We start from the raw sequence: 15330 nt of genomic DNA on the forward strand, positions 1-15330 counted from the left end.
ATAATATTGTAATAGTAAGAGTGGAATGAGAAGAAAAGTTACAGGAGCAGAAAGTAAAAGACACTGATATGGGGACAAGACCAAATGTGATTCATTGATTAGTTTTGGCTTGTTTAGGGTACATTGCCTATCATGAGAGGTACTGTAGGTACAATAACATTACGAATTGTATCTCGAAAGTAAATCAGCCATAATGAGTATCAGTGGACTGGTTTTACTAGTCATTCAGCCTCAAACAGTCGCATTTAAATAACTGTAGGCTCATTAGTCCTGACTGATTACTACATAAGGTGTTAATTACATTTCTCAGTCAAACATGACTATGGGAACAGACTTTAAACTGAACATAAAGCAGCTACTCCATGTTAGATCTACAAAGGCTGGGGTACTTCTGTGGTGGAGTGCTGGACAAGGTTTAAGTTTAGGTTAACTATTGTAGGAAAAACGTTTAGTTAACGTTTAGTCTCTTTGGTATCAAATACTACGGCATTTTATGGGTCACTGACCTGAAGCATACGGACTGCCCTGTACGCGGCTAATCATGTAGGTTTTGCCCGCAGTAACCTAAAATTAAAAGCAAAAGCCCAGCATCAGCCCAGTTTCTCAACACATTAAAGTAGCCCAAGTGTAACTTTAATAACATGATAGTCTCTAAAGACCCTAAAATCCACTTTTGAGAAAATGAAATCCCCAATTCATTATTCCCAAGGTTTCTAAATATTTGAGCATAATAGCTACAATTATAGATTATGTGTTTGAGGCAGAATTCCAAATAGGGTAAAACGAGGCATTTTAAATTTAATTCCCCATTTTTCTGAGTTTGATTAGAATGACTGTTCACATTAGCCTATTCAACAGCTGCTGGCCTTCCACGACTCATGGGTCACTGGTTAGACCACAGGAAGGTTAGCATGCTACACACACACACACACACAGAGGCAAATAAGATGCCTGACAGACGTGATACTGATGATTCGATGTGTCCACTCGAACAGCAGCATTAAGGCCAAACTGGCACAGAGCAACCCTGCCGTATTTGACCTCCAGTCCTAGTACAGTAAGTGGCATTCAAAAGATGAAGGCAGGAAAGTAGTGTAAAAGAAAAACACTACAGTGTGATATATTGCTACTAGAAGTTGCAATATAGCAATAGAAGTATTGTAGTGTCGTACAATCAGAAAATAGTAGGCAAAATATGGAGGCTTCCAACTATTTCTGCATTTACCCACACGTTGAAAACCTGGATTCTCAGTTATACTGTGCATCCCTTCTGTTCACTGCTAACATTGCCACAGACTGAGGCAATCATCCCTCCAAACAAACCAGGCCAACAAGGAATGCAGTGTCCGATTGAATAATGCAGTAGTAGCACAATTGCCATTCACGCTGAATATCCAGCCATTAGCTCCATGGTTCGGTGGACAACTTAGCTGTAGCTGGTAGGGCCTGTGTTTGACTAATATGCATCCACAAACGTGAGGCTGTGTCAGTTGAGTGATCAGTTTGGCTGCTCATGGGGAGTAGTTATATCTGCTTTGCATTTATATCCTAAGGCTTGTTAGTTGGTGCTTGAATTGGGTTCTGTTGTATCAGATCACTGTCTTTCCAAAACCGCCTGAGGTTCACTTTTATCTTCGGGGCGCCTGCGCTTCACATTTCTCAGTGATTAGTGGTGTAGTCCAAAGCTGCTTGAGGTTCCATTTCCACTGTCCGTCTGCATTCCCACAGGCTCAGTGAGCACTGGTTATCTTGCTATGCGGTGGCGTAGTGTACTTTCATACTTCCAGGAGTTTCCAACACAAATCCAGTCTCAGAAGTCAGAGGAGTATTTGAACGGTGCACATCCACTACATTCTTTCATTCACTGTAGCTACTATGTGGCGTGGTCTGGCTGCCCGTACTGTACCGAAAGGATAAGATTATTATGTGGTTGATAAGAGGCAGTGTTTTTGCTTACGTAAGTCTTTATGTTTCATGAAGTATGAAAGGCATCTGTATTTGGTCTGCCACCGTAGTTACTGTCGGTTAGCAAAGTTGCATTCAGTCTCCTTCTTGGGGATCTTGAGGGATGTTGAGATTTCCAGTTTTTGTGGGACCCATCATGCTGAGTGCATGATGTGGTAGCTACTGTATCGTAGCTTCTTCTTTTGTCTCAAAAATATGGGTAGAAGTGACAGAGGATCACAGAGCCACCTCCAGAATCAAACAGAATAAGTTATGTTGGATTTCAGGCAGCATTTCTCATAAATGTGGTTTGGGGATTAATTTTAGAGAACAGTTTACAGTTCAGCACAAGCTTTTATCTAAATATCATACAGGACCATGAAACACGATTTTCTTTTCTCTGTCTACTGCAAGAATACTGTCAGGGCCCTATATTGTTAAAGTCACAGAACTACAGAACCTCAGTTGTGCTGTACAATATACATACACACACTAACCACATTTTTACTGTTTTGGCACAGATAGTTCTGATTTGCTGTATAACGTCTGCATAACGTGTGTTTTTGCGATTTCACGCTTACTATCGCGTGTGTTCATGGTGTGACAGCCCCCATAGTCTTCCCTGGTCCCCTACTGAAAGCCCCACTATGATGATGATGGTGGTGCTAATCCTTTTTAACAGCACTGTTATTTCTCTTTTGCTGTTGCCTGTCTGTCTGTGGCTCCGCCACCGTTTATTTCCCAGGGCTTGGTGGCTAGCTGACATTGTGTTTTGTGGCACTGTAGCTTCATTCTTTCAAAACAGTCTCAAGCCCCATTTCCACACCCTGACATCTGTTGTCCACAACTTAGCCTAGAGCTTGATGGCTACTTGCTCTGGTCAGTGTTTACCAGCAATTGTTATTGTGGAACTGAAGTGCAGAGGCTCTGCTGGCGCCCGAGGTTCCAGCATGAGTCAGCTTCTAAACAGTCTGCTCTCGCTCTGACTCCCTCTTGGTTTCGTCATTCAGTTCACTTGACTAGTGACTACATTGTTTTTTTTATTTTATTTTTATTTTTTTTATGAAGTGTAATGTTTTTAAATGTCAACACATACAGTAACACTTCATACATTTAGTCCTCACAATCATTACAGTTCAAACTCTTTATCTTCAACAGATATTTCTCTTAAAAAGCAGATATCGCCTGCCTAGTACAGTGTCATGCTGCCAATTGTATTGTGTTTTTAAATCTAACATTGCAAGAGCATCCAATGTGTGGTTTTTCTGCCAATCTGTTGTGCTATTGTTGGCAAGATATATATTAAGTTCCTTTAAAACAATCATTAGGTACTTATATTGAATTTGAAGAGATTAAGCATCCATATGATTGTAGCATCTTTTAAACCGAGCTGATGGCATTTGTAGACACAAAAGATGATCCTGGTGAAAATCTCCTGTTTCTGCTTTACCGCTGGGAGCTGCCAAAATTAAAAATGCTATTCTAATTGTAGTCCTAGGGGCTTTAACTTTTTTAATTTTTTGAATGATTTACTAAAGTAACTATTAATGGCTTTCGGCCCACTTTCATTATTTTCATTCCAATTTTTCATTTCCACTTTTTTTTACATTCTGTATGTATGTTTTCCTAGATCATCTTCTCTTCTATTCAAACCTTGAATTCAGATTTTACAGATTTTTTTATTAGATGTTTACATTTTTTCCATACACTTTGAAATTTAGTAAACTAGAATTTGCACGTAAATCTTGGTTCATTTGTTTGTCTTCATGTGAAGAGAGAGTCAGTGAATATTGCTCTTCCATGTGTCAGCGATTAGAGCAGTGGTGCCCTTGTGCAGGAACTTTGACTTCCATCTACCATACTGGTGCTAATTATTAGCAACCATGTACCAGCTAAGCCTAAACCCACTGAAGAGGCTGCTACACAGGTACAGTAAATGATGCGTTTCCCATCACTCATAGGCTAATGTCCAAACATTGCCCTTCTTCTTTATTGATCATTTGCAGTTTACAGTGTTTCACTACACGATTCCATAACAGCAGCCCATAATCTTCTGTATATCCAAAAGCTTCACAAACAAACACTGCAGGGTGTGGCAAAGCAGTCAAAAACTGTTTGCTTCTTCCATCAAGAAACACCTGCCACTCAAGTACCCATCTTATAGTGTGACTGCACCCAACCATAAACAGTGACATCTACTGGATCCAATAGTGACCTACATTCCTGTATGACCATTCTGACTTAGGGGGCCAAAAACTGCTTAGATCTCAGCTGATGTTGTCTGTAAAGTTGAGGAATAAATCTCACGTGATTTGCATGACAACCCTCAAACTAGTCCACACTGTTTAAATCCCCAGTTATGAAGCTGCTGTTTAGTACTGTCTGTGTTTAAATAACAGCAGTATGGCTGAGTTTGTGTGGCCACGTTATACCGTCTGCTCAGCCGAGCACTGCGGAAGAACAGGGCAACCGACAGATTACACATAATTAACTTGTGAGGCTTGTTAGGGATTAGTTTTGCGTCTGCATGACCATGATACAGTGTGTGTTTGTGACGGCCGCCGTCCATCAGTCACCGTATTTGTTTTGTCACCGCACACCTGTCCCCACTAACGCACCATAATCTGGCTAGATAAATCACATTACGGTTCGGCGGTCCGACTTTGCGTTACACCACCTCAGCCCCGGCGCCGAAGCCGAGCCGCCGTAATAAGTTTCAATTAAACCCCGAGATGATGCCACTTTGGTTCAGTGTCGGCATAGCTGCTTTTGTCACCCTACCTTTATCTCATTTTGCTTCTTTTTTTTAAAGCCAAGAGAGTGATTTTTCTTCATTAAAACGTGAATTACCTCATATGGGCAATTCTACAGCAGATGCGTCTGTATATACACTATTTATGTGGATTATAGCTCTGTGTATTTTTATGTGTGTTTATCCATGTGTGTATATGTTTGAGAGCGATCATGCGATGTTATGTTCATTTTTAGGCATTAAGCTGCTTAAATGGGTCAAATGTATGAAATTCATGGGGTGGGTGTGTGTGTGTGTGTGTGTGTGTGTGTCTGTGTGTGTGTGTCCTTCTGGAAGTATGAACATACAGTGTAAGGGGTTGCAGAAGTCAAAGTCTTTTCCCTTGACTCTTTGCCTTAATTGCATACTTGTGAACTCTTTCGTACATGCTCTCATTTTGTCCCCTTGTCTTCTCCTCTGTCCATGCTGACCTTCACTCTCTATATGTGCAGTTGTTCCCTGAGACCGGACCTCGCCAAGGAGGAACCAGGGTGACCATTCTTGGGGAGAACCTGGGACTGCAGTTCAGAGATATCCAGATGGGCGTCAGGTTGGGCAAGGTGCCCTGTGTGCCTATTGAGGAGGAGTACTTAAGTGCAGAGAGGTACGTTGAGCAACAGAAGCCACATATACAGGCATTCATGCAAGTGCACGCATGCACACGCAAATAGTCAAGCATACAAAACTGCAAGCATCAACTGTGAAAGTGTGTGTGCACCAAGCCTAGAAACCCAGATGAATGCATTTGCATACTCTCACAGAAACACACTGGGACAGATCTGAGGTGACACACACACACACACACACACACACTAAAGCAACAGCAACCTCACTACCTTTCTCATCCTGACCAATCAAAAACAGTTTCTCTCTAGGTGCAGCCTCTTTGAACCATGGAACAGATAGTGACATCAGTTTTTTTTGTATTTGTAAATTCCGTCGGTTGTTCCCGTCCGTTTTTTACTTTGCTCCTCCCTTCTTCCTGACATTTACTCCTCTGCAGGGTCCTACACTGCTGAGGAATTGAGTTCACACAGATCAAACAATCTCTCTCCAGTGCAGTTAGTGAGGAAATGATGCATGCTGAGATAGAGGGCATCACTATTCAAATATTGCATGCACATCACTCATTCTACACATTATTCCTGACATCTCTGCAGCACATCCTCAGGATATATTTTTTCCACTTTCCTACTTAGATTTGTTCTTCTTTCTTTTACCAAACCCGAGACACAGATTTAAATTGTGTCAGGTCTTTTGATGCAGACAAAGCCATTGGTGATCATGTGACTGACCATTTATTCTGCCTTGCTGTGTCTGTACCACACAGGGCAAGAATTGCAGAAAAAAATGTATCTAAAAACGTGTTTCATCAGGGACACAAATGAGGATTTATAGCCTTTAATTAACACTTGCTTTTCTTAAGCAAGCTTCATAAGCTTTTTCAAACTGGTTAATTCATATCCAATAGTAAAGATAGTAGGTGTATCCAATTGTAGAGATAAAAAAATAATTTACCACAAATCACAAAAGAGCAGTCTGACCTTTTGCGCTTCACTTTTGATTATCAGTCTTTCCAACTTCCCATCTGTCTACAGAATAGTGTGTCTGCTGAACGATGCTACAGGCTACAGGGTCCAAGAGGCTCAGGTGGAGGTGTGTGTGAGAGACTGCGTCAACGATTACAGAGCCCTGTCACCACGGCCATTCACCTTTGTGGTAAGTAACGTACAAGTAGTTTAAACACTAAAGACACTGTTGGTAGTTATAAAGCCAGTCTCTCAAATATGATGCGATGTCATTAAAAAATCTCCAGAAACTTAGGAAATAGTTTAATTTGGCAGGAACTCAAAATCTAACTCAAATATGAGCGTAAAGATGAGCTGAAGAGCTAATTTCTGCTATTATGTAGAAAACATTGAACCCTTCAAAGTTAAGTTAAAAACAAAGCTTTTTATTTCAACATAAAATGTTATTTACATTCCGCTAGTAACACTAGTAAAACTGTTGATGAAACTGACCTCCATCAAAAATGAATGAAAGGTAGTAAGATCACCTTGTGTTTATCTTCTCTAGACTCCATACTTTACCCGTATCCAGCCGTCCCAGGGGCCCCTTTCAGGTGGAACTCGGGTCACCATCGAGGGAAGCTACCTCAATGCAGGCAGTTATGTGTCTGTCAGCATAGGACCACAGCCCTGCTACTTCAAAAAGTAAGGAGCTTTTTTTTTTGTCTTTTATCTAAATTACATTTTAATTATCCCCGTGGGGGAAATTAGAACATCACAGCAGAGGAGAATAGGATTCAGATAAGAACAAGACCAATAAAGAATATTTATGATAGTAAAACAAGTTCCCAATTATGACTGAAGGAAGTGTAGATAGTGCTGGAAATGAATAAACACAGATAAAGAAAATGTGTGCATATATAAACATGATCTGTTTGAATATTTGTTTATGTGTATTGCAGTACACTGTCATCATTCTAAAGATTTTACATGCACAAGTAAGCAAGTATTGAATGTGGCAGATTAGGGGTGCTTTTTGTATTGGGGGGGGGGGATCGTGGATGTTTGTATTTCTGAGTGCATTCATGCTCATTGCTTGCAAACACACAGTACTTCTTTGTCTGCAATCACACCAGCTTTCCCTAATCTAGCACATGAAGGAATTCAAACTATCACTACTGTTGCTGGCATGTCAAATGCGTGGATTAGCCTCTCATAGCTAATCTCTATTGATGCAACTGTATGCTAGCTTTGATGTCACAGCTGTCGTTTTTTTGTTTTTTGTTTTTTTTTGCCACCGCCGCCTCACAGTAATCCAGCAGATTCCACTTTGCCACTGTTCACTCACCTCAACGGTGTCTTTATCTGTCACACCCTAACTGTGTGAATGTGTTTGTGGTGTCTTGCGAAGGTTGCTTGGGGATGTGGATCTTTGTGAATGCGGTTGCTATGGTTACAGGCCAAGGGACCTGGGGAGGGTGGATATATAGATTCTCTCTCTTTTTCTTTCTCTCACACTCTCCCCCTCTATGTTTCTTCCGCGGTGCATTGAGAAACAATAGAACTACATTAAAATACATGCACCCATGCGCTCACTCAAACACACACACACACACACACACACACACCTGTCACTCCTGTGAAGGCATGGCCCAGAAAAGCAGCCACAACTCAACTGTGCTAAATACATATTAGATAATATAGTTACTGGCGACTGCACTCAAGACTGCAATTGAAAATGTTATTTTGCCTATGGGACATCCAGGCATGAACACACACATACAGAGTGTACACACAATTACACCAACTTTCCATCGCTCCCCTAGTGTATGTGACTGGCAGCGCTGATCCTCGTCAGTGCACCAATCAACGCCAGTAAAACTTCATTAAACATGACTTCAGTTCCTGTTTTTTTCTTCTCTTCCTCCTCACACTAAACTAACAGCATTTCTGTTTTCATAAAAAAATAAATGCAAACTGCAAAAGAGGGCTCACGCTAGTTACAATGTACACTCACATTGATCTGACCACTTGATCTGGTACAACTGTACAATCAAATTCAATCAAACACAATCCAACATAGCAACTTTGCAATGAATTATACCTTTAGAAGCTTATAATTTCTCAGTTTTAGAGTTGAAACTGTCAGAAAGGTGATAATTCTACTGTGTGTTTATTATTGAGGTCATAGTGGGTGGTGGGGGCATTTTATTAAGAGGTGCTTCTAATCTTTTGGCCATGAATGAGGCTTACACCGTCACGATCGAAAGCTCCGACGGCAATTATTTTATAGGCTCTTTAAGCTGAAGTACATTGGTCACAAGTGGATTATGTAATCTAATTAACAGATTATATTATAATTATTAAGAGAATGAGATTAATTATCTCTCCATACTAAATAAAGCAAGTCATTAAATGTCAACTTTCAAAATTATTTAAGGACCTTGCTGGCATGAGAAAGCAATCATTGATTTTTTTTATTTTTTTTTTATTATGATTCTTTTTAAAGTGATCAGGCTCAGCTAGACTGCTTCTTCCCGGCGTGCTGTTGGGGTGTCCCTCTGCTGTCTCCTCTGTTGATGTGTGCATTGTTGCTTTCTCTTAAAGTCATTTAACTTCCTGTTTGTATTTGTGTCCCAGATTTATATGTTTATTAGAAAGTCCTGTGACAAAGCAGAGCGTTTAGGGTTGTTAAATCACTCCGTTTGAAAAAGTTTCACCTGATCCTAGCTGTACGGTGTGTTGTTAACAAGGCTTTGTGGGCATTTTGCACAATTTGTTTTGAATTGACAGCCAAATGCTTGTTAAACAACACCTTCCAACGTTTCTTTTGTCTGTCCGTCCAGGAGAAATGCCCGTGAGATAGTGTGCGTTACACCAGCTGGACTGGCCCCAGGCAGTACATCAGTTCTGGTGGACATTGACGATGCGGAACTCAGAAACCCTGAGGTCAAGTTTAACTACACCGAAGACCCCACAGTTCTGAGGATCGAACCTGATTGGAGCATCGCCAGGTAAACAACCGCATTCTGCTATTACTTGCTATTACTCATTATAGTTTGATATTTACAGCACCCGTTCATAATCCAACCAGGGGGTCCAAACAAACTGGCTTGACTCACTAGTTTGTATTTGTCATATTGTTGTTGAGAGATTATATTTCACAAGTAACAGCACAAAATGGATTTTGGTCCTAAATTAATTGGCACTGCAGTGAACCAAAGATGTTGTTTCCTACTAGAATTGTGTCAAGTCACGACACGAGCGCAGACTGAATATTTCTGGCTTGAGGAAATTAGAGTCTGGACCTTGACTTTTACAGTACTGCTTGTGATGCAGCAGCATTACTGCGACAAATCTGAGGAAACGTTCTTAAAGCAGTTTTTAAATGAGCAGACTGAAATTCAAGATGAGCGCTCCGACAGTGGGCTCGGATGAACGGTGCCTCTGGCTTTTTCTCATCTGGCTCAAGGAAGACGTCTTAGCAGAGGAAATCAGCAGCAGCAGCTTGGCTGGTCCAAAAACGGGGAGTGTGAGCTTGTCAGAACAGCCCTTTAATTGTTCGAATGTTATTGGTGATTGAAGAGCCAGTTAATGCTGCTCAGATGATGGCATGTGAGGCTCTACCTGAACTAATCCAGCGCTTGGTTTGATGCTCAGCTTTTCACACCCTGCCACACGGTACTGTACGGCAAATTCCCAGCTAAATAAATAATAGCCATCCACTGGCTTAACACTGAACATGCCAAAAGCATCGCTGTGCAGGACACACACACAGCATTAAGCATTAAATTCAAATGTGTTTATTTATTTCAGTACAAATTTATTGCCAAGGAGGAAACGCACAAGTATTGGTCTTTGTGGATACTTGAATCGGTGCTACAAAACTAAAGCTGAAGCAAATCTGAAAACCCCATGTGGCCTGGGTTTTATTTCTCTTTGGGACGCTGGGAGATTTTAATATTGCTTTGACTAATTAGTGGTCTGCTGTTTTTCCTCTATCTCGCTCTCTCCCCATTTTCTCGCTCCATTTTTTTCCCCTTCACCTTGTTGCTTTCTTTCCTGTGGTGACTCATCAGTAGATGCTAGCAGATAGATGCAGAGCTTGTTAGAGGAAAGTGTTGATGAATCCAGCCCTGTTCCCTTTGCCCAGTAGGAATGGCCGAGAAGCAGCTGAGGCCAATCACTGCCCTGCACACCCACTGTGCAGGTGTTTGTGTGTGAGGAGTTGAAAACTAGAGTTCTACCTGAGGAAACTCACTCAGGGATAATGATTTCACATAAAAAAAAGACATGCATGCACAAACACACACACACCAACGATTCCCAGAGTCCCTGATGTTTGGCCCCATATCCCTCCTCCATCTGGCTGAGAAAACCACAAAACAACGCACACACCTCGCAAATAGCAACAAATCTGTGATACACAAGGCGTGTGCATTGCTGCCAGAGGACACTTTAATTTAGCTGATGTGTTTCAGCCAGTGCCCGTTGCAGTGCGTCACATGTTGGCTCAGGTAGAAAGTATAGCAAACCAGTGAGATATGATATCATATTGATTCATATCTGCCTCTTTGTCTGCTTTGGTGTGAATACATGCACGCCTCCAGAACATTATCATTGTGCTTGGGTGATGATAGCAAGAGTGAAGGAAAGGCAGTGAGAACAGAAAAGGAGCACAGGGGGAGAGAGTGCATTATCATTGTGGTTGGCTGATGATGATATTCCATTTAGGAAGAAGACAGAGCACTTGAAAAATAAATCAGCGAGGAGTGCTCATCTGGGATACTGAGGAAAGATTTTTGGGCAGCAGTAGAGGTTAGAGAAGCAATTTTGGACCCAAAATATTCAAATCCTTTGCCAGACTGACTACAGCTGGATATGAGGTTTGCCATTCCTTTAGCAAGTACTGCCAAAGTGCCCTGAAGTAAGACACTGAATCTCCCAGCTACCCCTCCCTGTCACCATAGGAAAATTGGCTGTGCATAGCTGCCCAGTCTTAACCTTGTTGTTCAGGCAGCAAGGTGTGAAGTTACTTAACCATCATCATAGGTAGTAGAGGTTGGGTGATAAGAGAAACACAGTGAATGTGTGAATGTATGTGGGTAATAATTGAGATGCTTGTAGGCTGAAAACCTGTTTGTACTAGTCTTAACTGTCCAAACTTCATTCTTTTACCTGGTTACTGTGTTAAAATAATTGCAATCTTCATTTCTTTCAGCAAAAAGGAGCTCTCTATACCATCTAGCCTCTTAAGTGTCAATTAACTAGTTTTACTTAGCAAATTCCTTCTTATTTACCGCAATGAGTTAACACATTTTAGCCCAGGGAGGCCTGAATTCTGGCTTGACTGGTTCTTGGTTGATATGCAGTGTAGACAGGGTCCCGAAGCCTGATTACTTACCCGAAGCACCAGCGATCCTGCTCTTGGACAGTCAGTTGGATATTTGGTATGTCCGAAGTTTGGGGGAATGTTAATGAGTTACAAAATATATGCTACAAATCTGCACCAATTTATGGTTCAGTTACCAATTAGGGGTTATATTTTATAGAATACACGTTTTTGTGTATTCCACTGTATATGTCTTGTGACAAAACATATACAGTATGTTGAAAAACTGCAAAACAGCACAAATAACACTTGTTCCAGCCCCTGAGATCTGCAAAACAGCACAAACAGCCAAATCTTGCAACCATAAGCTGTGTACAGAAGCCTTACGTGAAAGCTCTATTAGTAATGTTTTTTTCCCTTAGGCAGCAGTGGCACGATCAACACAGGGGAAAAAAATCCATCTAGAAAAAAAAAAATCATATAAATCAGAAATACTATTTATGTCCATCAGTGTAAGGAGTATTTGACCAAAAGGTGTATTGAACAGAAAGGGAGGACAGGAGTGGCAAGAGACGGAGGGAGGGGGAGCAGATAGAAACACTAACAACAGTGGTTGAATGTCCCCAGCCATCTCTGAGAGTTTATTCTGATTGTCTAGTTGTCTGTTCCCTGAAGCATGTACCTGAGCTAAAGAGACTCACTTAGACAAAGAGAGGAGCAACAGTGACAGAGGGACTCAGCACAAATATACGTCAAGCGGAGATAGTGAGGGGACAATGAGAAAGGAGGCAAAGGACAGGCCGTACTATGAGAAGTGCAGCATTCCTAATCCCACGATGCGTTTGTGGCATAAACATCTAATTAAATTTCTGTTCATCTGATGTGCCCTCAGCTCCGGTACTCCCTCGTTAATCAGCTGCCTTCAGCTCTCATCTAAAGAGCACTGCAATATTATGCTGGGTCACTTTTTTTCTGCTATTAGCGTCTCATGTGGTAAATTACCAAACAGTTGACAGTACATAAACTAACATGCAGGTATTGAAGCATTGTTCTTCAATATATATGCGCAAAAGCATTGAAACTGAAACCAAAAGATGTTTATTATTAATATATCTTTTAGCTAAACCAATCATATTAATGCGTGGGAACAGTCCAATCTAGTAGACCACAAATCCACATACTCTCTATCTTTGTCACTTTAGAAAACAAATTAAATTTAAAAATAAAATATTGGATTAAGTTGGATCAAGTTTAGATGAGAGTTTCACAATATTGCAACTTCCTAACATTAACGTTAATTCACACAGACTGGATTTGTACAAAATTAATTTTGCCACATCGTGGCAGACGTTCGTGGCATCTCACTTCCAGTTGCATGAGCTACATGTGGTTCTTGAACAACGCAGTGCTGTAATTCAAAATACAAACACACAGTATCACGGAAAGTGAATGCAAATGGTATGTAAATGTTAAAGTAAACAGTGATAACGCCTCTGTCAGCCATCGAAACACCATTTACAGTCACATCTCACACCTAATGCTGTTATCCAAAGGTATTTAGAATGAATGCAGCTCATTTCCCGTAGCCAGTAATGGGCAATCTGCCAAAAGCAAGAATGCCGTGAGCTGTGAAGAAAAGTCAGACGAGAATCCTTTTGTCTACAAACAAAAGAGATGCTACATCTACCTTTTATCATTTACTCTCTGTGCTTTCCTATCGTTACCGCATGCTGTTATTGTTAAGTGTTCCTGGATTAGAGCGAGATGAATGTCTAGTAAAAAGCCAACCAGACTCTGGATATTAAGAGCCTCTTACTCAGCTTCCTATCAGTGTAGCAATTTCTTTGCTGCTGATGCTTGTACAATAAGTTGTTCTGGATAAGTGTCAGATTAATGTCTGCATTCAAAAGAAACTCACATGTTGCGGAAATAAAAGGAAATACATGGTGAATATGCCTTGTTATTTTCCTCCAGTGGAGAGTCGTGATGCTAACATACCTTTGTTCACTTTATTGTTTCTGGCTATGAGACTTTTATACTAAGGGACTGTCGTAGCTTATTTGTCAGGTAGGACTCAGTGCATGTAGTCCTATTCTAAGGTGAAAATATCCAGAAGTTTTAGTGATATGTCTATTTATTACTTTTGCATTGCAACACAACCCAAAAATCCAAGTTGCAACACCAATTCTAAAAAAAGTTCAGATGGCTAAAACATGAACAACAGAATGCAATGATTTGCAAATCTCATCGACTCATATTCACAATAGCGCAGGAGAAATGTAATCAAAAATATTAGCTTACTTTGAAGTTGATGGCAGCAACACATCTCAAAACAGTTGGAACCGGGTGATGTTTCCCATTGTGTAGCATCCCCTCTTCTTCTAACAGCTGTCTGTAAACATCTGGCTTCTTCTTTGCACGATACAGCTTTAACTTAGATTTGTGGACTGCACGGTGATTTCTGGAACTGTTCCTGAGCCTGTGCAGTGATGTCCAGTGGAGAATCGTGCCTCTTTGTAATGCCGATCTCATGCATCCACTTGTGACCTTCAGCGTTGTCCCTTGCGCACAGAGATTCCTCCTGATTCTCTGAATCCTTTGATGATTTTATCTTCTGTAGATGGTGGGATCTTTAAAGTCTTCGCAAATTTTTCTGAAATTGTTCTATTTTTAGATGCAGATTAGTGAAACTCTGCCCATATTTACGTTTGAGAGGCTCTGCCTGCTGTACTGACCTGTTGCCAATGAACATCATTAGTTGTCAAAAGTGCCTCCATTTGTTTTTAATTTGCCCCTGTTCTAACTGTTTGAGATGTTTTGCTGCCATTAAATTTAAAATGAGCCACTATTTTCCATGAAATGGTAAAATATGTTGATATGTTGTCTATGTCCTAATGTGAATACAATATGGATTGATGAGATCTGCAAATCATTGTTTTTGTTATATTTTTTTTACATATATATCATTCTGGTTTTATTTACATTTTCACACCTTCCCAGCTTTTTTGGAATTGGGGTTGTATTACAAACCCTGCATGAATAGTACATTACAAACAGGGATAAAGAACAACACCACAGGAGACAAGTGGTGAGACTGTCTACAGAATGGACATGTCCCCAGTTAAAAAGTACAGGGCAGGGAGAATGATCCATTCCCCATCTAAGCACTATGCCCCTGCAGAAAGCTGATACCACTGATGAAACTCAAGCAACAGGGGGAGTAAATTTTAACAAAATGTGTCTTTAATGTGTCTTGTGTAGATAGTGGGGGCAGCGGTCGTAGTCGGGGATCTTTGAGCAGAGAATCAGGTGTATTGCATCCAGCCACAGATACAACTGCAATGAGACGACTTCCTCCGTTTCTTCAGTGAGATACCATAGTGATGGATGTTAACAAACAACGCTACCAACTTCACCAAGGCCCAAAATACCCATTGGATGTCCACCTCATGCTTTAAAAATGCCTTAGTGTCCTATGTGCAGTAACTGAGCTGTGTATTGTTTTTAACTTTTCCAAGATACAAGCTTTTATCTCACTTTTATTTCACAGCGGTGAGAGAAGCTACAGTATATCCCGCTTCAGGCAGTGGGAACCCTGTATAAAGACACACGGCAGGATATCTTAAACACAATATTTCTCGGTGAAAGACAGCGATCTTGCAGGAAACAGAGTAGAGTACTCAGAGGAAGGAGCTGCCATTGTAAAAACAAGGAAGGCATCAAAAGGCAAGACATCTCTCATGGTAACCTCGTAA

General features: G+C 40.8%; 1 protein-coding gene across 3 annotated transcripts in view; it reads left to right on the forward strand.

The window, feature by feature from the left end:
• Nucleotides 1-15330, forward strand: part of LOC137139671 (plexin-A1-like) — a 236566-nt gene that overhangs the window by 174054 nt on the left and 47182 nt on the right. For all 3 annotated transcript variants that reach the window (XR_010916376.1, XM_067527252.1, XM_067527253.1), the window contains exons 13-16: nucleotides 5188-5339; nucleotides 6334-6454; nucleotides 6812-6948; nucleotides 9090-9257. Coding sequence is in view for 2 of the 3 variants with exons in the window: in XM_067527252.1 (XP_067383353.1) it covers nucleotides 5188-5339; nucleotides 6334-6454; nucleotides 6812-6948; nucleotides 9090-9257 (578 nt within the window). In the remaining variant the exon portion in view is untranslated. The remainder of the gene's footprint in view (nucleotides 1-5187; nucleotides 5340-6333; nucleotides 6455-6811; nucleotides 6949-9089; nucleotides 9258-15330) is intronic.

The sequence above is a fragment of the Channa argus genome, chromosome 13 (assembly GCF_033026475.1).
Source record: "Channa argus isolate prfri chromosome 13, Channa argus male v1.0, whole genome shotgun sequence".
NCBI lineage: Eukaryota > Metazoa > Chordata > Actinopteri > Anabantiformes > Channidae > Channa > Channa argus.